This window comes from Neolamprologus brichardi, chromosome 10 (genome assembly GCF_056152115.1).
Source record: "Neolamprologus brichardi isolate AB-2024 chromosome 10, ASM5615211v1, whole genome shotgun sequence".
Taxonomy (NCBI): domain Eukaryota; kingdom Metazoa; phylum Chordata; class Actinopteri; order Cichliformes; family Cichlidae; genus Neolamprologus; species Neolamprologus brichardi.
In genome coordinates this window covers 25,985,996-26,011,143 of record NC_142113.1, presented here as the reverse complement: position 1 = coordinate 26,011,143, position 25,148 = coordinate 25,985,996, and the positions used below count along the sequence as shown (strand labels likewise).

Below are 25,148 nucleotides of genomic sequence, written 5' to 3'. Positions count from 1 at the left end.
TGGTGAGAGGTAGAGTACATCATGGACAGGCTGCCAACCCATTGCAGGGCCAATAAGACACATTAACAAATGTTCACATTCAAGCAGTTTAAAATCTCCACTTAACCTAACTCCATACATGTCTTTGGACTGTGGAAGGAAGCAGGAATACTGGTAGAGAATCCACGCAAACATGGGAAGAACATGCAAATTCAGCAGAGAAAGAGTCCATCCTTGTCTTAATACTAATAAACATTAAACATGCCCACCGGTGTTAATATCTACCACAGTAATGCTGTTTTTGTATCATTAGCTCAGCTCAAATCCAATATGTAAAACCAGAGGGTCACAACTCATCCCAAGGGGACCATGAGTATCTGGAGCACATTAATCATAATCCATCCAATAACTAGGATATCTCTGTCACCACACTCACAAAGACGACACTAGATGTAACACAAACCATCTTCACTGTGTTAGATGTGTTAGTGTTATATCAGAGCAATTGACAGTTATCTACATGGTGGGCCATTTATATGGATACACAATAATAACATGGGAATGGTTGGTGATATTAAAGTCCTGTTTGTGGCACATTAGTATATGTGAGGGGGCAAACTCCTCAAGATGGGTGGTGACCATGGTGGCCATTTAGAAGTCGGCCATCTTGGATACAACTTTTGTTTTTTCAATAGGAAGAGGGCCATGTGACACATCAAACGTATTGGTAATGTCACAAGAAAAACAATGGTGTGCTTGGTTTCAACATAACTTTATTCTTTCATGAGTTATTTACAAGTTTCTGACCACTCATAAAATGTGTTCAATGTGCTGCCCATTGTGTTGTATTGTCAATGCAACCCTCTTCTCCCACTCTTTACACACTGATAGCAACACCGCAGGAGAAATGCCAGCACAGGCATCCAGTATCCGTAGTTTCAGGTGCTGCACATCTCGTATCTTCACCTTATGGACAATTGCCTTCAGATGACCCCAAAGATAAAAGTCTAAGGGGGTCAGATCGGGAGACCTTGGGAGCCATTCAACTGGCCCACGATGACCAATCCACTTTCCAGGAAACTGTTCATCTAGGAATGCTCGGACCTGGCACCCATAATGTGGTGGTGCACCATCTTGCTGGAAAAACTCAGGGAACGTGCAGGCTTCAGTGCATAAAGAGGGAAACACATCATCATGAAGCAATTTCAAATATCCAGTGGCCTTGAGGTTTCCATTGATGAAGAATGGACCCATATTGTTGTACCCCATATACCACACCAAACCATCACTTTTGTTGTTCCAACAGTCTCGGAGGGATCCATCCAATGTGGGTTAGTGTCAGACCAATAGCGGTTTTGTTTGTTAACTTCACCATTCACATAAAAGTTTGCCTCATCACTGAACAAAATCTTCTGCATGAACTGAGGGTCCTGTTCCGATTTTTGTTTTGCCCATTCTGCAAATTCTGTGCGACGATCTGGGTCATCCTCGTTGAGATGCTGCAGCAGCTGAAGTTTGTAAGGGTGCCATTTGTGAGTAGCTAATATCTGCCGAAGGGATGTTCGACTAATGCCACTCTTCAGTGACATGCGGCGAGCGCTACGCTGTGGGCTCTTGCTGAATGAAGCTAGAACAGCCACTGATGTTTCGTCATTAGTGACAGTTTTCTTGTGTCCACATTTTGGCAAATCCAACACTGAACCAGTTTCACGAAACTTAGCAAGCAGTTTGCTAACTGTAGCATGGGAGATGGGTGGTCTCGTAGGGTGTCTTGCATTGAAATCTGCTGCAATGACCCGGTTATTGTGTTCACCAGATATCAACACAATTTCGATCCGCTCCTCACGTGTTAACCTCTTCGACATGTCAATGGCTGTGAACAAAGAGAAACTTGTAAATTACTCATGAAAGAATACAGTTACGTTGAAACCAAGCACACCATTGTTTTTCTTGTGACATTACCAATAAGTTTGATGTGTCACATGGCCCTCTTCCTATTGAAAAAACAAAAGTTGTATCCAAGATGGCCGACTTCTAAATGGCCACCATGGTCACCACCCATCTTGAGGAGTTTGCCCCTCACATATACTAATGTGCCACAAACAAGACTTTAATATCACCAACCATTCCCATTTTATTACGGTGTATCCATATAAATGGCCCACCCTGTATATTTAACCCATATTTTCTTTGAAAAAATGAATTGCTGTCCATGAAGCCCAACAAAGATTAGGCATTTATTCTATATTTTTGTGCCCGTCCTAAAACTCAAGTTAATTATTATCTGATATAGAGCTACTTAACTTAAGAACATTTTCATTAACAATTCATCTCACTGATAACTGTGATGGTTGAGTTCCTTTTATCCTTGCACTGGTCTCTAGTTTTGCTATACCTCTATGTAGAAAAGAGCCTCAGATTCTCTTGACAAATATCGATTCCCCACTTGTCTGTCACTCTTCATTTGTCCTTAAGGGTGACAGTCAATTAGACGAGAGCATTTCCAGGACTTGATTTCACTCAGCTAGCTCTGCAAGGCCTCAAGGAGCAGCTGTTCAGTGAGGTGAGAGGCTGGTGGCTGAGTTTCCAGACCAAAATGGAATTGTGTCCCTATTTTCATCCTGATGCACTAAAAGTGCAGCTTGCCTGAAATTGAAATGAGAGTCTTGCAGTTCTGGGTATCCGCACCAGCCTGGTATGCACCTCAATCATTCAGCAGGTTTGACAGTGAGAGCCAAGTTTAAAGAGAGGGAAATGCAATAAACCTAAATATGTAAACATTGCATCTTACAAATATGAAAACCTGGAAAACAACACAATAAAAAAGATTGTTCATGAGTCAAAATCTCTCTCTCTTGTGTAAGCAAAATACATTTTTTGACTCAATAAAAAATAACAAGTGCTTTCAAATCGCTGTATTTATGAATAGCCCCATTGTCTTGTCTGCTTCTGTTTGAACTACGCTCTCTTTTGCGCATAATTAATGCTCTTAAATGTGTGGAAGGTAACCTTGTCTCGTATGCCTCTGTGTGAAAAGTACCCTCTTCTGTGTATAATTAATACTGTCAAATTGTTCTCGGTGTGAGCAGTGCGCTTTTCTCCCTTCCCCCTCTTTACCTTTGTGTTAACAGTATAGTCATTCCTTTTGTGTGTCAGCTCTGTTTATTTCATGTTTTCAAAGTAGAGATTCTTTTGGTTGATTTGGAATTCATTCCTCTTATATAATGAGATTTTCTTTAAAAGCCTAATTCATGCAGCTTAATCAGCAGGCAAGATGGGTATGTTGAGATAAATCTTTTAAGGGGAGACGAGCACGCCCCTGCCAACCACCGCAAGAGGAATGTGGTGCTCTTGATCAAAGTGTAGGACAAACAGACAAACCCTCGTCCCCGCTGGACGGAGTCCTTGCCTGTCCCCTCTGACTGTCTGTCCTATTTTTAATGGACAGTAAAGTTGTGACATGCCCTGTTTGTCCCATTGTTGACATTCCTCTATTCTCTTAAGCCCTGGAGGCTTTGTGTTTGTTAAGCTGTAGAGCATCCCTCCTCCTCTTCCTCCCTCTCTCCCCTCTCTCTACTATCAATTACATTAACAGCAGCCCGAAGCTTTCCCCTAGCATGTTGCTCCATTTTGTGACAGGAAGCCTCACTGCTGTTAGTTTATGGCCTCCTGCTACATTATTGCACTACGCTGGTAATAGAGCATACTCTCTATTCTAGTCCAGACTTTGTCCTCTAATCCGAGCCCTCTTTCCAACGCCAGACGTTTTCTGGTGACAATGAAGTATTTTTATGGCTGTGCTGATATCATCACATTTCTGTTTGTCCCTCATCTCCCAGGGCACCGCTTACGGGAAAATGAATTATACAATACAATAGATGGGGTGGATGCTCTGCAGTCAACTTGAGGCCAATTTGCCCTAACATGACTTGGCTTGTGTTTCCAGCTAGCTATACAGCTGAAGGTAATTTGAAAGCTTCTGAAATTTTGTATTCCTGCTTTCTTCCTCTCGTGTTAATTATGCATTACCAGTAAGACGCTGGTGGAGCCATGTGGCATGTCAAGTTTACCTCTGATCGGTACCAAGGCCAGAAATAGTACATCAAGCATCCCGACTCTAATTGCTTGTCGTATTCAAGCCATTATGCATTGTAAAACCACACACCATGTAAATTCGATGGAGAGCCACAGCCTTAAATCATTCATTGATTTGAGTGAACTGCAATGGCAGAAAAACGCTGAAAAGTCATGCCGCCTCGGGCTTTGAGCTTCCCCCAAGGATTGTGTGGAGTGATGGTTTTGCACTTCTCCATGTGCACGCACAGCATGTTTGAGCCACTCAATTTAAGGTATTTCTGCACATGAGATGGTAATATTATGCTTCACTTGCTTCAAGCTTGATCTTAAAGCTGACCCCTTGCTCATTTGAACATTGAAATACCTTTTCTTGTTTTAATCATTCGTCCTGTTCATTCACAACCCAGAAACGATAAAAAGATTAACAGGAATCCATCCTACTGACATAGTTTATCTCAAGGAGTTAAGAGATTCAACTATTTAGATAACTTTATGAGAGTCAAACTCCATACTTCACTGACCACAAACAGCAGACTTGATCTTAAATGTATTATTATTATTATTATTATTCCATCCATCCATTCGCTTCCGCTTATCCTTTTCAGGGTCGCGGGGGGCGCTGGAGCCTATCCCAGCTGTCATAGGGCGAGAGGCGGGGTACACCCTGGACAGGTCGCCAGTCTGTCGCAGGGCCAACACACAGGGACAGACAACCATTCGCACTCACATTCACACCTAGTGACAATTTGGATTATCCAATTAACCTATCCCCACAAGCTGCATGTCTTTGGACGGTGGGAGGAAGCCGGAATACCCGGAGGGAACCCACGCAGACACGGGGAGAACATGCAAACTCCACACAGAAAGACCCCGGCCTGATGTTGGAATTGAACTCAGGACCTTCTTGCTGTGCGGCAACAGTGCTAACCACCGTGCCACCGTGCTGCCCCTATTATTATTATTATTATTATTATTATTATTATTATTATTATTATTATTATTATTATTATTATTATTATTATTATTATTATTATTATTATTATTATTATTATTATTATTATTTATAAAGAAATGTTAAAAGTAAGATCCTCTTAATGAAGGATCTGTTTACAAAACACATGATTAGCAGTTCCATATTTTTACACTCACAAGCCACTTCCTTGGCTACACCTTTCTAGCACTGGTTCAGACTTCCTTTGACCTTCCGAACTGCCAAGCAACTGGAAACATTCCTCAGAGATTTTGGTCCTGACTTGATAGCATCACGGGATTGCTGCAGATTTGTCAGCTGCACACCAATGATTTGATTCTCCCATTCCACCACATCCCAAAGATTTCTGTTGGATTGACATCTGGAGACTTTGGAGGGGATTTGAGAACAGTGAACTCACTGTTTTGTCGAAGAAATCAGTTCAATCAGTTCAGTTCATATGGTGTGCCTTTATAAATGCTCTTATGCATACCTTGGTCAGATCGAGTGGTTATTTCACGAAACTGCTACTTTTAAATATCCAAGTATTTTCATTATTGTGAAATATTGGTATTCCCACAGGAGGAGCTAAACAGGAATTTACTGATATAATTTGTATTAAAGATTATTTCTTTGCAATTTTGGCCAATGCTGTTGCTGTCCACTGGACTTCATGTTTGGTCATCTGGGGTTAGTAGGCTCAACTCATTTATTCTGAAATTTCAGTGTTTAAAATTAGGCTTTTATTCTGAAGAGATCCTGCTGCCGGCGGAAGTCGTGGCATGCACGTCATGGCTACCTGTCTGAAAAATCTGTAGCTAAACTTTCACTTTGTTCTGAAAGCACAACGATTATGGCGACGTTTTTCGGGGAAGTGCTGTCGGTTTACTCTCGGGCTGTGGAAGAAGACGACGATGAGCTTGATGAAAACGAGGAAGATGAGCAAATCCGCAGAGAGCTGGAGGAAAAAAGGTAAATAACTAGCTGTAGCATCGGGGAGTGAACGCAGAAAGAGCATGCAGAGGGGAATCGGGTTTAGTTAATCTAGCTAGTTAGCTCGCTGAAATTCAGAGATTATTGCCAGTGAAATACTAAGACGTACAAAGGTATGCAGACTATATCATCCCAGTTTAAGCATTTTCTTACTCGGTCAGCTGGATGGATATCTGCCGCTGAAGCTAACTGAGCTAACATGACACATGAGTTTTCAGTTCACCCATTCAAACAGCATTAATGCAGGAACCAGTTTTTAACACTTTCATCAAGTGTACAAAAAGATATGGCAACATTGTCATTGCTATTATGCCCTTAAATACGGAAATGGTTAATAATAATAATAATAATAATAATGATGATGATGATAATACAGAAACTTAGTAGTCAAACAAAACGTTAGGGTAGTGTCAGGAAGGGCATCCTCAAGAGTGAGATTTCCATAAAAATCAGTCGAAGCCCGGTTTATCAGTGCTGCTGGTTGAAGACAGAGGAAGAGAAGATGTGTGTTTGGAAGCTGCCAGAGAGAAGGAAAGGTAGGAGGTGAGGGTAAGGACTTTAAATGCAAAGGATTTTAAATGTGAAGCTTTCAGGGTGACGGAAAGAGGAAGACAACAGAGAAAAATAATGGATGCAATGAAGGAGGAGATACAAAGGGTTGGTCTGACAGAGGAAGATGTTAGGTTGGAAGGGTGAGATGGAGGCATTATCCATTACAAAATCATGAAATTATTTGTATGTGTAGTTTTTCCAGAATTCGTTCTAGAGAATGGCACATTTTAGGAATGATTTCATGATTCTTTTATGTAAGAGGAAAAAAAAAAAAATTAAAATTAAGTTTTTCAAAGCCTGTAAACCTGTAAGCACACAGTTTTTGTGCTGATGTTAATGCCAGGGGAAGTTTGGAGCTCTGCTTTCAATGAGCAAGCAAGAGCGTAGGCGACGTTTACACTCTGTATGTCTCAGCACTCAGCAATCCTGCCCTGTACATGATTTCTGAATGCTTCCCAATTCCCATAATATCACTTAAAGTTGTTCATGGAATATGGGAGGGCAGAAATATCACAAACTGTTGCAACAGTGGCGTCCTATTACAGCAATACACTTGATTTTAGTGATCTTCGTAGAACGACGTGTGGAAGGCTGTTTTGTTCACTAAGCCCAGAACCCAGGATTGGCAGATCTCATTAGGAGGAGCAGTTTTATAAATGTATAAAAATGTTGATTGGGGGGAAAATCTTTAAACTCTTTCTTCTCCATAAAATCAAACAGAGAGGTTCATCTGCACTGGAGCCCTGAAGTCTCTGAGTCGCTGAAGTCTGGAAACAAGTTGCAGTGTTCAGACTTCATCCTTGCTGTGGGACAAAATGCTTCCAGTAAGTTGCTGCTGTCTCTGTCCTGTCTGCTGACTCACCTGTGATTGGTTTAACTGGATGCCCAATGTTATTACACATTAAATGAATATTTAATATCCCCGTCGGGACACTGGAACATGGTGGACCAAAATGTCAGCTCAGAGGCAGTAACAGAATATTTCCAAGAACCTTTTGTACTTTTAAAAATGATGACATGGGGAGCCAGTAGGATATGGTGCTAAAACACTGCAGGAAATATAATGCAGACAGTCGGGGATTTGTCTTTTGATCATCACTTAATCTGCATCTTATTTTCTCAATTATTCAATGAGTCTTGAACCTTTGAATGTGTAGTTTTTAAATTTTTTTAACTAACTGTTTTCACTGAGTTGGTGACTGTTTTATTTCTTTGAAGTGAGGTTTTGATCCACAGCTGTAGGTGGCAGTAGGCCACGCCCCTCGGCAACAATAACGCCATATACTACTGTGGACTGGGATAGCAGCAACATGCATTTTGGTGATCTGAAAAATTCAGTTGACATCAGATCTTTTTCAATTCAGTTTTATTTATATAGCACCAAATGACAACAATAGTTGCCTTAAGGCACTTTATATTGTAATCCCAGTTAAATAATCTTATTAGTTTTTCAAGCCTACCTTCAATATCTTAAGTCTGGACTTTTATTTTTGCTCATAATCTTTCCTTTTGCTGTTGTTCCCTTCTGTAAGGGATACCAGTAGCGCTCTTGTTATTTCATGTTTCCTATTTGGAAATAAACACTTGAGTAACTTGTGAGCTTTCTTTGAAAACTGAGAGACTCTGTCTGCACAGGTTTTCTGTCAGTGCACATCCTGTCCACGCCAAACTGGGATACAATCGGACGTGCGTCGGCGTGGAACGAGAGGAGCCGAGCTGTAACGGGGCAAAGCTGCGAGGAATCGGCGTGTGTTTTCTACAGACACAAGGACAACCCAACAGTGAGTGACGCACCGAGCGGGGCAGCACTTCAAAATATATCTGAAAGCTCCTGACGGTTGAGAACTCGATGATCATTCAGTTTAATGGGTTTGCTCCTGAACTTCTGTTTAATATTTTTCAAGTGCTGTTTGAGATGTTCGCTCATTTATATCAAGGGCACTTTATAATGGCTGTGGCCTGTTTGCTGTCGAGCTGCAAACAGATGAGATATCATAAAAGAAAAATCTGAATAAATTACGTGCAGTGCAAGAGTAAAGAATGAAATGCTGGTTCTGTTACAAAACTTGGAAGAGAGGCCATTACACAGAGGATTAATGAACCCTGGTAATCTAGTGTCTGTTGTCAGAGTTATAACCGACCGGTTGATTGTGTGCAAAACCGCCTGCCCTCAGCCACACGTGATTCAATCAAGATAAATGTAGTGAACGGTTGCTCCTGTGCTGCCGAGGAAGCTTCAGATTTATCACACGTGTCCTGCTGCCTTCAGGTGGCTGCTGGGATTTAATGTACTGGGGGACCACAGGAGCAGCTGTGGACAGCAGATACCGCGACAGTTGGCCATTAATTTAAAGATCACTGATTTACTAAAAGTCCTGCTAGCACAACCTTCATTTTTAATGCTGATTTAAAGGGCGAGGAGTGTGTTTTAGACAGTAGTTGGTGTGTGTGATGGAAAATAATGCAGCAAAAGCAGGGATATTAAGTCTAAATAAAGCTCTCAGTTCAGTGTAGGATCAATAAACGTGATTTTTCTTTGAAGAGTCGAGAAGCCTGAAGAAGTTTGTAATGCGTCCACTTTAATCAGTCATCGGTGGAAAGAAAACTTTAATGTGAGTTAGAAGATAAATCATTGGTTTATGTTTTTTGATAAAGGCAAAATACCCCGTGTTTGCTGACCTCATGTTCCTGATTGAAATCTCTGACAATTAACTGACTAAACAGTAAAGTAATGCTCTAACGTAACCAACAAAATCAGTTGTAGAGTGTTGAATCAAACTAATTTAGCTACGTATTTAGTGGAGGTGGTGGCTACAGCCTGTCCCCTGTCCTAGAGCGAGAGGCGGGTTACACCCCGGAAAAGGTCACACCCACATTCACACCCAGTTTAGCCAGTTTAGAACCACCTAAACCAGGGGTGGGCAATTCCAGGCCCCGAGGGCCGGTGTCCTGCAGGTTTTAGATCTCACCTTGGGTCAACACACCTGAATCACATGATTAGTTCATTACCAGGCCTCTGGAGAACTGCAGGACATGTTGAGGAGCTAATTTAGCCATTTAAATCAGCTGTGTTGGTTCAAGGACACATCTAAAACCTGCAGGGACACCGGCCCTCGGGGCCTGGAGTTGCCCACCCCTGACCTAAACTCATCTTTGTCTTTCCGTGGGGCCCCACATTTACCGGTCCCATGTCTTTCAGTGTCAAGTACATTCTTCTTTAATGTTTTGGGTGGCAAACACCTTGTAGGTGGGTTTGCAGTAGTATTAAAAAACAAAAAACAAAACGAGAGACACTGTATTCAAGACAAAAAATGGCCACACAAGCTCTGGATTGTTTGAATATTTAAGAATCCATACTTCCTCTGGGTGTTTAGTTTGACTTTAATTCAACAACTTTAACTAATTATTGCAGAGCTTAAAATGTTGATTTACTCTTCTCCGATTTAAACTAATTTAATCAGTTAGAATATGGGGAAATCCTATTGCATTTGAATGTAAAACGTCTGAAAATGTTTCGTTTTTTAAATTATGAAAGTATACTTGTTGCATAAAAAGTTTCATTTTTCTTTCCTTGAAGGTTTTGATATGCCAGGTGTCGTGCTACGTTGCAGAAGACCAGCTTTTTCAGTGGACAGAAAAGGTATGTTTAATGAACTAAGCGAAGAACTGCAGGGAGATTGTGTTATGTTGTTATTCTAGACTTTTTTTATGATGTGAAATGTGAGCCAGTGGTTGTTGGCAACCCATTCTGAGGACTTGAGCTGAGCATTTTTGACACTGAATGCTCATAAGCTAAGCCCGATTTAAAGAAAGCCCTGATCATGCAAGAAACTACCGGCTGAGCCTATAAATTCAGATTAGAGAGGTCAAATAAAACTTCTGGGTTGGGGATAGGGCCATGATTTTACAACAGCAGTTGTCCCTTGAAGTTTAATGTGTTTAAATGTCAAACTTCCATCATTTATATACAGTTTGTTTTTTCTTTGTGCAGAGCCATTCAGGCCAGCATCTGCTTCTCAGTCTCTAAACCGATTTTTTTTTCTTTTAGTTCAGCACAATTTTATTTATTTATTTTTTGTTTCACTTGTGAAGCACAACAGCATCATAAAGCATACGGTTTGCTATAATATACATTTACCAGTATCTCATCCAGGCATGATCAAGAAGCTCAGATTTTTAGACCAAACAGGAGAACTGGGTTAAAGTGTGATCTTGTGATGGTTGTTGGTGCCACACAGGCTGGTTATAGAGATCAGAAACTGCTGATCTCCTGGGATTTGTTATAGTGCAAAAGCAGGGTAGCATCTCACACACTAAACCTTCAAATTGGCTACAGCAGCAGGAGACCAAAGCAAATTTCACTCCATTTGGCAGAGAACAATAAACTAGGCTGTACTAGGCACCGGCACACCAAAACAGAAGCAAATTGGGCAAATATCAACCGGTCTCACGAGTCTCCAGTCCTGCTGCCAGAATTTGGTGTAAACAACATTGATCTATCCTGCTTCGTGCCAAATGTTCAGGCTTGTGGTAGTGTGGAACATTTTCTTGGTACATATTAGGTCCCTTATGTGTTCAGTAATAAATCAACCACTGAGTGTACAGTAATTATTTATTTACTGGCTTGTTTTTAACCACACACTGAGATTACAGTGAGACATGGAGGTGGTTTTTCAGCGTGACCAGCATGGTTAAAGTGTTGTTTGCCTGACTGTGTGTTTCTTTTGTCTCCTGTAGGTGTTTGACTGTCTGCAGCACAGAGAGCTGAATGTGACGGTGCTGTCAGACACCTCTGTGGCTGATTATAAGACGGCAGACTATCTGGGCGGCAGCTCCGCTCCCTTCCTGCGCTCTCTCCACACCAGTGCTTTTGGTGATCAGCCTGTCTGCCAGTCACTGGAGCAACCCAACATAGTTACTGGACTTGCAGCTGCAGGTATTACTGTTGCACGACTGTGTGACTCGGATGTCTCAGACTTAAACTGTTCGTACTTCTTTTTCTCTCTCATTTTGCAAACGCACAAGGAAAACCTACAGACGCTGCATAAAAAAATGCAACTCTGCTTCTCCAGTCGTGGTATTGCTGTGCAAATTTAGCAGAAAAAAAACCCTTTGATGTTTGATTGAATGGCAGCTTTATTCTTACAGATGTGTTAGGGAGGCATTTTCCTTTAACCCAGATTTTCTGCCTTCTAGGCAACCTTTCCTAAGCTATTTTGGTGTCATGTGCACCTCTTATTCCTTTCCATGTTTGAAATCAACACCTGCCAAGCTCCAGATTCTCCTACTGAACAACATATACATGAATAAATCTCTGATAGGCCAAAATCAGCCAGAAATATAAGCCAGGTGATTTACTGGTCAGGCTCTAGTTCTGCAGACCGTATTTCCATTCTTTATAAATGAATGAAAAAACCCTCTACAGAGTTTCTATAGAGTCTTATGTGTTAACTCAGGAGTTTTATCTTACTTCTGTAAGACATTTATTTGAAACAGTGTAGATGACCAGGACAATTACTGTGAAAAGAAGTAATTTTCTCACAGACCTACAACAAGTCATGTTTCTGGTATAAATTAGGCCTTAACAAAGAAATTGCCTCAAACGTTTTTCATGACCACCAGAGGGCGACACCTGTGCTTGCACAAACACCCCATTACTGTAGAAGTCTGTAAAAGCAGCGTTTGGCCCCAACTTCTGTTTGCTTATGAGTTTAAGGGCTTGGTCATGTGATTTGAGTCATGCTGACTAAAACATGAAGCCCATTTTATGAATTTTGTTCTGTTTAAATTTCAAAATGATTTATCTGGAGTATGCTCATGCTAATGTCTTGTTATTGACGTGTCACTGGCTAGTGAGCATGCGGTTTCAATCACATCCACACCTTGCCCACTGCAAAAGGTTTCAAGACACCAAAGCTCAGTTTGACGTCACAGTAGCTATGTCCATCTTTTGTGCCGTGATTTGGATGATGTTCTTAAACTGAACCAAATACTTTGGTTTTTACCTTAAAGTATCTGGGCTCTGTGGTGTAGTGGTGCCAAAAAATCCCTGGATGGAGACACAAGTCCAGCCTAAAGAGGTCATAAATTAATGTACTCGAAGTGCCGGTCAAAGACCAGATTAATGGGATTATTGCATCAGGCAAGCCGCCTCTATCCACTGTGGTGACCCCTTGGGAAATAAGCGAGCTGCTAAAAATATCTTACTGTTCATTGTGAACTGAGATCAGTGTTTTAACTTGAAAATGTTTTCACTTTCTGTGTATGTCATTTCCAATTTGGTCTTGAATTCTGTTTAAAGTGGCTTTAAGAAGGTGCTTTATAAAGACACATATTTAACACCTAGTTCTGCTGCACAGCACCAGTCTTTCTCTTCAGTAATGGGACAAAGTGAAATAGGCTGTAAAAGTGCTGTAAATAAAGCTTTAGCTGGGTTTGTTTCCCAGCTTTTCTTGTTGAAGTGTCCTTGAGTAAGATACTGAACCCCAGTTTACTCCTGATGTGTGTCTGTGTGTGTTTGAGAAGTCGCTTTGGACAACAGTTTCTGCCAACTGAATGAAATGTGGTGCCATTAGGCTCCTCTCCACTCACTGAGAACACAAAGTCCTGCATCCTGATTTTTGGTGCGAGTGCTCTTAAAGACGCAGGTTCCAAACAAACAGATGTATCATCAGGAGATCACTGGACGGTCACGCACACCGCATATCAATAACCTTTGTGTCTTCTTCTTCTTTGTGCTGTTTCATCAGTACTGAACCACTGCCAGGTCCACCGCATCGCCGCTGTTGTTTACCAGTGTTACAGTGATGTCATTGGCCCTGACTCTGTCACCATGGAGACCTACAAGCCTGTGTTAACCAAACTTGGCAGATCTATACAGGTGAGCTGTTTTTCCTTTTTATATCTGAAGAGGCTTTTAAAAAGGTCACAAAGGAAGGATGCACACGAATGTCCTACATCTGCTGAGCCGCTCTCTTGGCTGAATCCCAGTCGATGACGCCACTGCAGGTTTTAATGCTGATGGAAATAGAGCTGTAAAGTTTGAGGAGCAAACTTTCAAAAGTTTATTTCAATTTTAAGGTCTGCCTTTCAAACCATAGCCACAGTCAGAGTTCCCACAGGTCATTTAAAAGTCACAGATAGTGAGTGAAACTGAAAGAAAGTGTCTCCTGAAAAGGTGTGTGATTAAGAGAAGTCATAAACACTTTCATTTTCTAAATAGTTTGCTCAGCATTTGTTATTTTGTTGTCAACCTCTATTTATTTTAAGATTCACCTACATTTTATTTATAGAGCAACACAATAAGGGTCATCTCAAGGCATGTTATATGGTATGGTAATTGTGGAGAGAATCTGGGACTCTCCACCATTTGACCCTTAGAACTGAAGAAGCTTCTCGGATGAGAGGTGAAACGTTTTCAAGCAACTTAAACAAGTCCAGATGCTTTTCTTAAGCTCCTTAGACTGTCTGGTTAGACCTTTGAGATTTCTTGTAGACACAGTCCACAATCTAAACTCATGTGAAACTTCTGTAGGTTTACTTTATTACGAGGATCATTAACGGCTTAATCTTGTCAGTAATCACATTTTTGTTCATCAGGCCGACATGGTGCATAGCTCTAATCCATACAACACCCATGAGCCTTGATGGCTTGTTGCAGTGCAGGAGAGGCAGAATCAGAATGGAAGCCAAATGAAAGCGCTTCACTGTTGAATTTATCTGAAATATGGTTCCCAAATGAAACCAAACCCAGAAGCAGGGATTCCAGCAGCAGCTTGTGTTATAATTTTTCTCTTTCAACCTTTAAGATTTTTGATTTGATAAAACTTGCCCTCGGAGACACCGATTAAAATCTCCCAAGAAAGTTTTAGGTTTGCAAGTTTGACTTATTATTAAAGATGCTTTCCGATGCAGCTGCTCTTCCCTTGCTGATGAATTATCCAAGAGTGATTCATGCTCCAGCTCTGACTCAGGCAACATTGTCTCTGGTTACTTCACAAGTCAGGTGTCTAAGATCAGAGAAGATGAGGTTTTTTTTCAGCAAATTTGTCAGTGCCTACAGTTACAATGGAAATGCGCTTTATTTATACCCGAGATCTCTTTTATATACTTTGAAACCGTTGCAAGTTTTTAGAGAACATCAGTCATCAAATCCATGAGGGTTTATAAAAACAAAAAGCTGTATTTAAATGAAACGAAACTGTTTCTCATTTTAATTTCCTGCATTTCTCTTTCTCCTCAGCTTGATCCGTCTCCAAGCACAGATGCCCTCCGCAAGTTTGTCAGGACCACCGACCTTCAGAGCAATCTTTATATCTGAGTCCGTACTGCACACTCTGTAATTCTATTTTTCTGTCGTAAAATGCTGTCATTTTTTAAAATAAAGACATTTTAAGGAAAAAAAAATTAGATCTTTTAAGTTTAATTATTTACTTCAGTCTGTCCATAAATAATAGGTCCTAAAAGTTTCCAAAGAAATGCAGATGCATACCAAGAAAGTTGTTGCAGCTTTATGGAGAACATATATAAACTTTTAACTTGCATGTAACTATTTTCTTAAGAATTACAGGCTAAATCGTTGCACAAGGTGATACAGACAGTTCACGTAAAAACATTTCCATCGGGGATAAAAACAGCTGAGGTTACTTGAAACTACAGATTTGTAAACTGCCCAAGTTTCCTCTGTTTTCCTCCCTCTCTGATTCCTGAATAAAGTCAATTTTATAAATATTTTTATTGGGTTTTTTTTCCCTAGAGAGTCAGATAAGTATTTTTTGAATGCATATAAAATTTGGTACAAATATTCTTGGATGAAATCTGTCAACCTTTGGTTCCTTCTGAGTTTTTGTGCTTCCAAAACTAATGACACTCCCAGATTAGTGAGCCTTGAAAAAGCATGTTTGATAGACGTGTCCTCTGAGCTATAATCTCTTGAATTAATCTCTTACATGAAGTTATTAAGTGCTATACATATCCTTTTGGGCGAGCATGTGTCCTTATTCCCACTGATCTCCTGTCAGCTGTGCATGCTATGGCAACAGCAAAAATAAGCCCAACAGTGGCTGAGAAGGGCCTATATTTCCATTTTATGGCAAGCACAGTTTCATTTTGGTGCAGAAAAAAGACAAAACTGAAAGCAACATGTCACAAAGGCTACCAAAATGCTTCACTATAAAGTCTTCTTACACATTTTCAAGTTATATTTATGCATGTAATCATTGTTTATGAAATTATTACTATAATTTATGATATGGACAGATTGATGGAGTCGTTCAAGAGCATCTCGAGTCGTTTCATTTCCCAGTGTGTGGGGATGACAGCCCTGCCAGTGTTTCCTCCTGGCCAGATGGGGGCAGCAATGCGCCGGTGAACCCCAAAACGCTCAAAGAAGTTGAAGTCAGCGAAACTCAAACAAACCAGTTGGTCTAGATTGTGCACAGGTCCTCGTAACAGGTGCTTTAAAATTTTTTTTTTTTTTTTTGCCATTTAAACAGTGGAATTCGTGCATAATAGAGTCGATGTATGTGCTGTGTCTGTCTGTAGTAAGCCCGCGTAAAAATATTACTATCTGCGGGTTAGCACTGCTTGAAACGTTAGCCTGGTTACCAGGCTACCAATGAATGCTAACCGGGTTATAGCTCCTAAAAACGGCAGGAACAAAGCTCCAGTCGGGCGGATGAAGGAACACCGAGCCTTCAGAGCCAGCAGAGTGCTGGCTGAGAGGAACCAGGCGGTGGTGGCGGTGGGAGCCTGGGTGGAGGGCGGACAAGACTTCGTGGAGCATCCGGCTGTAAGTTTGGATCTGGAGAAGCTAACTGCTGACAGTTACTGTTTGTTGACATAAGCTCTCCTTCCCGTCTCCTTTCCATTTAATTGTACTTCACACTAAAGAACTATCGATATATAAGCAAATATTCACACCGGAGGAGTTTAATCCATTGCAGTTTAGACGTTTATTATAACTGTTATTAATATTGAATAGATCCAGTGTGTCCACACACATTGGTTGGTCTTAATCTAAAATCACTCTTCACTTTAACATTATATTTCTAAGAAATTTCACATTTCACTGTCATAAATCACCCTGATGTTCATCTCCACCTGCTCCACCCTGCTTGCACGCTCTTCTTTGCCTCTCATGTGCACTGTCTGCTGGTGTGAGTCGTCATCCACCTTCGCTATTACACCTGTCTCCTTCTCATTAACACACATGTATTCTGTCTCTCTTCTACTGACTATGAATGAATGGGTGCACTTGTGATTTGGTAAGAAAAACCTGGGAAATTTCTATTTAAATTCCAACTGTGCAAGATCATAGACTTAAAAATATTGAGACACAGGAGGATTTTACATTAATTAAAGAATAGAAGGACATTTAACTGGCAAGTAGACTTGCCCTAGATGCAAATTTTATATAAGGTTAGCTGGTGCAAGTCTTAGTTGCCCTTGGTTTTCTTCACTACAGTTTTCCAAACTAGTTTTCCTGTGTCTTGGTTTAGGCTCTTGCTTTGCTGACTGATGAGCTACAGGCAGAGAAAAGGAGGGAGAACGAAGAGAGCCTTCAGCGTTTTCAGGATGAAGTGCGCCACCGTGTGGCACAGAAAGCACATTTGTTTAAGAAGAGACAGCAGCTGCAGACAGATCCAGTGGTAAAAAAAAAAAAATGACTCAAGTGAAGTGTTAATTATATTCCTTTCACCCCAGATTCCCACCTGAAATTAACACTTCAGCTAACAGGATTTATAGCTAACATTATTGAGTTATTTTGACTATCATTTAGAAAAGGTAAAACAAATTGTAATGTACTATCATTGTCATTGTTAAATTTATCAAATATGTTCCAGGTGTTTTATTACATTTAATCTCTAATTAAATGGCATGTTGATGATAACATAAAACCCTTAGAAGAAGCAGCTCCTCATATCTGAGAAAACTTTGTGAGACCACATTTTAAACACACGGATAGCTGAGCCCTGTGATTGCCTTTCCTGCTGCTGCTGATGTTGTTGTCTGCTTGTCCTGTATTGTTGCATATGGTGTATTTTTTGTCCAGGTGACACCTGACACGCGAGTCATCTGGACCCATCATGAAGGTGAGACAGTGAGAACTGCTGCACAGCAAAGGGTGATGGAGAGGAGACCTCAGGAGGTGAGATATTAGTAAATAATTACAGGTACAATGCGTGCACCCACCCACCCTAGTTGGTTTTAAGGGTAGGATGCAGTGATCATCCTGGTCACACACTTGTGGCCATGAAGAAATTATTTTCCCAGTTTAATGAGAAAGAACTTGACATATTGCGCATGTACAGGCCGAGACAGTCCGGCCTCAAAAAATCCAGCACTCATTGGTTTTCACCCGGCAATAGCAATCTTGGTTTTCACAGTACATCCATAAACTGTATGGGTGCAGCTCACCTGCTTATTATCACACTAATAAAATACAAGAAACTCACTCACCAAAACTGAAGCACAAACTTCTTGGATGCATTGTAACATTTTTCAGATATATACATTAAAATGTTCTAGAATGCACTAAAAATGGCGAAATGGTTCAGTTCAGTTACTTCAAGTAGGTGAAGCTGAGGCCTAGCAGACACTGATTGGCCACAGCTGCCTATTTAGGACCTCCTGCCAGTCACAGGACGACACCCTAACTTTAAGGCTTAACAAAATCCAAGCTGATGAATTATAAAATGGTCACCCACCACACAGGTGTCATTAAAGGGGGCAAGTATCCATAGAGACCAAAACTGTAAATGTGCTCATATAACATGTGAGTCTATTGAGACTGACGATCTTTCGCATCAAGCCTCAAATGGCCATTAGAAGAAGTGCAGTTTGTGGCTTCATTTGTAGGTCCCAGAGTCTTTCCAGAGTCTTTCCTGATTATAAGAAGCTCTTAAACCTGTATATTTCTTTCGTCTTTAATGACATGTTGATCAGGGACATGTGTGTGTGGGTAAGGTGTGGCTGAGAAATTTAATGTAATGTAGATATTTACAAAGAGTGTCTGCATTGTTTATTGTCCACCAGGGGCGCATCGAGTTTTCATTCCACTTGTAAACTGATAGTCATCTTCTTTATAGGATTCATTAACCAGCCTTGACATCCTTTCTTAAAAGTTTTTTAAATATGTTTTAAAAGTATTATCATTGAATTTAAAATAAATTTATATGAAGTTTGCAGTATCTGCCTCAAACGTCCATCTATTTGTTGAGACCTTGTTATTTGTAAATGTTCTTTTTTTTTTATTTTATTGTGTCTGATTGTTTATATTTTGCAGTGTGTAAAGTGTGCTGTTCTTGGATTGCAGAATGATTCCACTGTTCCTTGTGTGACTTCACACAATGTGACACTGATTAATCTGGATTTGTATTTATTTCCACAATTTTCCAGTCTGCTGAAGGCATGAGGCAGGTCAGACTCAGACTGGCTGCCTGTCAGGTGATGCAGCAAGAGGAAACAACGTCAGAACTTCCTGGAGGCAGCTGGAACATCTCTCAAACGAGACATGTGAGCGCCTGTGTCTCATGCTTGTTCCTCTTTTCAAACCCATAATTCCATATTCGGGTTATAATTAAACATTTCCCTCTTCACCTCACAGAAAGCAGAATCTCATGCTCTGGGAGCAGAGGAGGATGCTCTAGGAGAGGAAGATGATGTTGTCTTCACCAGTCGACATGAATGTCCACTTGTTCAACAGAAGGTGACTGAATATTCAAACTGTGTTTATTCCTTTCAGTTTTTAATGGTTTTTCTTAACGTGAAATTCATTATATCCACAAATTTACCGACCAACTCGGCCACCACATAGTTACAGATAAGGTTAAATTATTTGGAACATTCTGAGCAGGTGCATTTGCACTGTAAGATGCTTTTTTAGTCAAAAACCAACATTGAAATTCAGTGAATTTGGAACTTGCTGAACACCTCCATTAAAAATTATCTTCACTTTCATGTCATATAGTATTTAAAAGATGGATGTAAAGCTTCTGGATCTTAAAAGTGAAGCCTGCACGGAAGTACCCTATGGAAAATTACCCTATGCTTCCTCCTCAGTCACTCAAAAATGAAGATAAAGCTGGGTATTTTTAGGGCAGGGAGATAGACAAGCCACTCAGAAATGGGAAGTTGAATTAATAGGTGGCTACACGGTAGCTACGCCATATTGAAACAGGCTGAAAACAGCAAGATGTAGATAGTAAGTTTGATGATCAGGCAGTTTAGCAATTACAGTAAAGGTCAGAACTTGGCTCTTTGCGATGTGATGGTAAACAGAAAATCTGATGCTTTAACTGTTGGTGGATGTCAGGCTGAAAGCTCAGTGCTAGGAAGAGTAGTAGGCTTTTCTCCTCTTCTCTATTGCTGCATTTTTAAATGCCTTACACAGTGTTTATTGAGTGTAAATCATTGCGTTTAATGTTAAAGTCCAATGTGGATTCTTAAGAATTATTTTGCCTACATGGGATGGCTAGAGCATGATGATAAACTCAACTCTATCAACCCACAAAGATTAGATTTGATTACCTCTGTTGTACCTTTAATGATGAGTTTTGACACTTTGGTGTATGCCGATAAAGACGTGGTTTGACGGCCATTAGAAAAGTTCCTGGGTTGCTGCACTGGCAGAGTCCACCCTCACCAACGTCCAGTTATTCTGTTCCATAAGCAGGTCTGAAAGCACTCAGTTCAGCAAAGAGCTTCAAGGGCTAAAGATTTAAGAGTGAGCCTCTGTTTCACTTTTGCCAAAAACACGTATAGTTCAAAGTTTATGAGCATGATATAACGCCTCAAAGAGCAGAATTATAAGCCTGAAACCAGGTCAGGTTTCATTATTTCAGTACAGGCTGTAATGTTTAATTTTACCACATCAACATCATCATCATCATCATGATAATGACGTGGATGTGTGTGAGGTTAATGGAAAAAATATATATAAATGTAATTTCCAGTTCCCTCTCACATCTTGTGAATCATTATAAGCTCCAAACAAGGACAGTAACATAAAGTAAGGCTTATGTCAGGCTTCCTCTGTCTGTACAGATTTTTGCTTTTGTTTTTGTGTTGGCTTGTTTTCACAGAAAATTGAGTGAGCTGTCAGCTAACCACACAGATGTGAGTTTAGCCTCAGGGTTGTGTGTATCTTAAAAAACAGTGTTTTGAGATTGTGAGTGTGCTGGATGAGTAAACCTGTGTAAAAAAACTAGAGTGTTGTTAAAATTGTCACTTGTTTTAAATGTTTCTCACTTTGCACACACCTTAACTGTGGCATAACTTTAATCTTTACCAGCTGCAGCCTGTACATATGGAGTTATGCATATGAATGTTATACATTTTCAAAGTGCACTACACTACCTTGTAATGCTTTTAGTTGCTACTGTTGATCCATCCATTCGCTTCAGCTTATCCTTTTCAGGTTTGCAGGGGGCACTAATGGGATCAATGGGATTAATGGGATGAATTGAAGATAAATATTGGCCAATAGAAAAGGGATAAGATGCCAGCAAAAAAGTAGAAAGTTCTTTATATTAATTAATTAATTAATTTATTAATGGCAGAAATATTTCAGCAATAAGTCATAATCAGGGTAGCCTAATACAGACAACAGTCACAATAAGTCAGGTTAGATTCCTGTAACATTCAGAAATCAGAGCTCTAATTATAAAATAAAACCAGCACAACATACAAAAATACAGATTTTGAAAAATAGTATTAGGACAATATCAATATACACACATAATCTATGATGTTAAAATCACTAGACATAGGAAAAATAAATGTGTAAAAATGTAGGCAGAAAGTTAACACTGAAGTTAACAGATGTTGAAAAAACCCATAAATATTCTGCAGCTAAATGACAAAAACATATATTCAATATCAAATATCAGTGCACAAAAGGTATCCGCTTATATCATAGCTTCCCAGTTTAGACATGGGGTTATTATCTCCTGGTACAGCAGAAAAGCAGAAGGATAAAGAATTATGACAATGAGCCCTGGCTAGTATTTCTCTCAGGTTTTTAGCACAAATTGATATATTATTGAACAAATAACCTGTGGAAGGGTCACCAGATAAAATATGCCAATATTTACTGATACTTCTTTGTAACTGTTAAGATAAAGGAGAAAATGTGGTGGCAAACACCACATTTTTGAGCCCCTCCTTGAGATACATTTAAGTGTCAACAAGTTACTGCTCTCTATGTTTTGAGTCAGGTCTCTTAAAGCTGTAACCTCTAATGGTTACAAATATCTCAGGCTTGTTCTTCAAAGGCTTTTTTGTATATTATACTTGTGTCTTCTTCTTTTTTTATGTTATGATTGGCACAGTTTTGCTTTTTTGAAGGCGTTTTTCTTTACAGATGTTATTCATCAAGTAATTATTACTTATTATTAACTAATATCATTATTACTTAATGCTAAGTTATAGCATTAAGTAATAAGACACTACTTTTTGATTGGTCGAGGAATCTAACCTGGCTTTTAAGGGAAGTATTATCCAATAAATACTGTACAAACTACAGTATCTAATTAATAAAGGGAAATATAACAAAGTAGCCTTGTAGCAGAGAATAGGATAAATCAGAGATTGGATCTGCAGGAAACTCTTATTAAAATGAGTTCTTATAGGATGTGTCAACATTAACCAATAATATAAAGTCAATTTTTTAATATTTGAATATCTATTTATGCTTATAAACTGATATTTTGGAGGAATACATTTTTATTTTATTTATTTTTATTAAAAGAAATGTTTGTTTGAATGTCAACTTTTTGATAATAATGTGCTTTTAACACCTTCATACATACATTACTTTGGCTGAGGGTCAGTATTTTATTTTATTTGTATGCTTTTCAGGGAAGTGAACGTCCACTGTGGAATCCTGAACAATCACAACCTGATTCGGGATTCACATCCAGCTTCAGAATCTGGCCTCTGACTGACCAAGAAGAACTGAAAAGACAGGTAGGAATCAGAAGCATGCACAAACCTTTGGCTTTACTGGTTTGATGTCAGATGTCACAGACAGCGTGTTTGTCTCTGCAGCGCCAGTCTCAGTTCCTGATGCACCGCCGCTTGGCCATGAACATCGAGAGAGAGCAAGTGAAGGAGAACAAGCAGCACAGGAAGCACCTGAAACAGACAGCAAGGTGAAGAGAGGACAGGCGTAGCATGCTGTATCGCTTCCTCTTGTGGTTTGGGGCGTTCCATTAAAGTGAATCTAAATCCTGAGATCTCTCTATAAAGTGTCAAACAGCAGATCTCTCTAACATGACACATTTTCACAGTAGAGGAAATAAAAACATTTGTTTTCTTAACTGAACAGTGAGCTTGCTTGGAGCTTGCTTGAATAGATATCCAAAGTAATTAAAAAAACCCTCCTTTAAACTTAAATTACATGTTATTGTCAGTGAAAATCTCCTTTCGCGTGTTCCTGTCTTCACTGAAGGATCAAAGCAGAGAAAGAACAGATGCGTCTGGAGGAGGAGAGGAAGCTGGAGAGAGTTCGACAGCTCGCAGAGGCCAGGCAGAAGCTGGAGGAGAGGGAGCTGCTGATTCTGGAGCGACTAAAGCTTGAGGAGGAGGAGGAGAGAGCTGTGGAGCTACAGAGGAGGAAAAGAGAGGAGAAAGGCAAAGTAGCTGCTAGGTAATTAAGCAATAGAGACTCAACTGAATATACCTAATGCAATTAAAACAGGAAAATCCACTGATGTTTAAATGTGGAAGTCTGTTTGCAGTCATTGGAGAGTGCTACTTGATTTTTATTTAAGGCTAGATTTTGAAGGCTTTTGTAGCCTCCAATAGGATAACAGATGTAAACCTGCTGCAAACCTATTTGAGAGACGGGGCATATGTGGGTCTGTAGGGTTAATTTTCATTTTCTGGCACTCATCTGGAGTCACATAATATTTCTCCCCATCAGTGTTTTCTGCCTCTTCCTGGCTAGAGTCTGGTCCATTTCCAGGTCCAGTGAGATGTGGTGTATAATCAATCAAGACATTTTTGTATATTGACAAGTGATCAGTAGGGGAAGGGGAGAATGTGAAGTCATCTTTATGGGGCGAAGAGTTAAAATTTTACTTTCTAATTGTTTTTGTGTTGTTAGAAATAAAATGAGCTTGACTTTAGCTGCGACTTCATTAATAAATATATAATAAAATTGATCAAATTTTAAGTCCCAGTTACACAAATGGGAGAAGTGATACCCCCTGTTTGTAAGTATGACCCTCACAAACCACTGTTTAAAAAAATGTATGCATGGCTTTGTGAAGCTGAAGCTCTCCTTATTATTTCTGCAGGTTCATTGAAGCTCTGAGAGCTCAAATGAAGGAGCGAATGGCTCAGGCGAAACTGGAGCTCCCTCCTCTCTGCTGCTGTGCGTCCTCGTTCTGGGACTCCCACCCCGACACCTGCGCTAACAACTGTGTTTTCTACAATAATCCCAAAGGTGAGGAATTCACACTCAACCATCTGGTTGCTTACTGAGCTTTAATCCAACTACATGAAAACATTTTTTTGTTCTGCAGTGTATGCCCAGGCCCTACATTCAGCGTTGGCGAGTTTGGATTTGCAGTAAAAGGAAGCTGATGTCTGCCTAAAGGTCCGGTCTCAGATTTTGGAAAATCTTGTGTATGTTTTCTAGCCTACGTTCAGATCAGTGCTCTCGCTCAGCACTGAGGAGTCCAGGACACGTTGAGCCTCCACAATAGAAGAGATTTATATGTTTCAGTTTATTGTTGTCTTCCAGAAGTAAAATCGTACGTTTCACGTATGATTTGGTGCACAGATTGTTTTCTAAATGAGCAATAACAAACATGATGTTTCTCTTTGCCTTTGACTCCTGTCTTTGCCTGTTGCGTCATCTTCACTTTCCCCAGATCTTTGATGTTAATACTTGGAAATCTGATCATGTTGTCACTGAACAGTCAGATTCCTATATTTATTCTGCTGGTTGTGAAGAATGACATGGAGTATAAAATTTCCTTTTGAACTCTTTGGCTTTGTTTAATTATTGCTTATTAAAACTGACAGAAATTTGCTTTGATTTATTTATTGGTAATGAAGGAATTTGTGCAGTGTCTTACTCTGTGTATGTAGTTTTAATGGCGGTAGTTAATGTGCTGAGTAAGCAACTAAACTTTTCAAATTCAAATTCAAATTTTATTTGTCACATACACAGTCATACACAGTACGATATGCAGTGAAATGCTTAGACTTGAAAATGTCCTTGTGAGGATTTGCTGTTTGTTGTGTGGGTCAAGAGTCATGTTGACCTGTTTTAGGACTCCATTTAACAAATAACACTTCTGTTGTTTTTTTTTAAATAAATGTCACTTTCTGTGGTAAATACAAATTTTGAAATGGTGTGGTCTTATAAACATCTGCTTTTAAAAATTTTATTCCTTTTTATGATTTTGTGACCGATGCACATTTATATGTTTTAAAATGGTGATAGTTATTTACACTTTTATTATTTTTAACATCAGCTCCAGTTATTTTTGTTACATTGTAGTTACATAGTTGTGTAGCTCATTCACTGGCAAAATATCAGACTCACAGGCCCTTTTGTGGG

The 25,148-nt window shown here is 39.8% G+C and overlaps 2 protein-coding genes across 2 annotated transcripts; both read left to right on the top strand.

Annotated features, from left to right (window-relative positions):
• Positions 1-5,790: 5,790 nt before the first annotated feature.
• Positions 5,791-15,299, top strand: psmg1 (proteasome (prosome, macropain) assembly chaperone 1). The gene is made up of 7 exons (XM_006785070.3): positions 5,791-5,998; positions 7,292-7,395; positions 8,207-8,352; positions 10,149-10,211; positions 11,309-11,507; positions 13,321-13,451; positions 14,814-15,299. Exons 1-7 carry the CDS (start codon positions 5,880-5,882, stop codon positions 14,889-14,891), a joined length of 840 nt encoding a protein of 279 aa, XP_006785133.2. The 5' UTR covers positions 5,791-5,879; the 3' UTR covers positions 14,892-15,299.
• A 674-nt stretch (positions 15,300-15,973) lies between these two features.
• On the top strand, positions 15,974-24,571 carry ccdc15 (coiled-coil domain containing 15). Its single transcript, XM_006785069.3, has 10 exons — positions 15,974-16,361; positions 17,071-17,220; positions 17,625-17,720; positions 18,971-19,087; positions 19,179-19,280; positions 22,433-22,540; positions 22,622-22,725; positions 23,025-23,222; positions 23,875-24,023; positions 24,103-24,571. The coding sequence occupies exons 1-10, from the start codon at positions 16,188-16,190 to the stop codon at positions 24,150-24,152; spliced, it is 1,248 nt and encodes a 415-aa protein (XP_006785132.2). The 5' UTR covers positions 15,974-16,187; the 3' UTR covers positions 24,153-24,571.
• Positions 24,572-25,148: the final 577 nt, after the last annotated feature.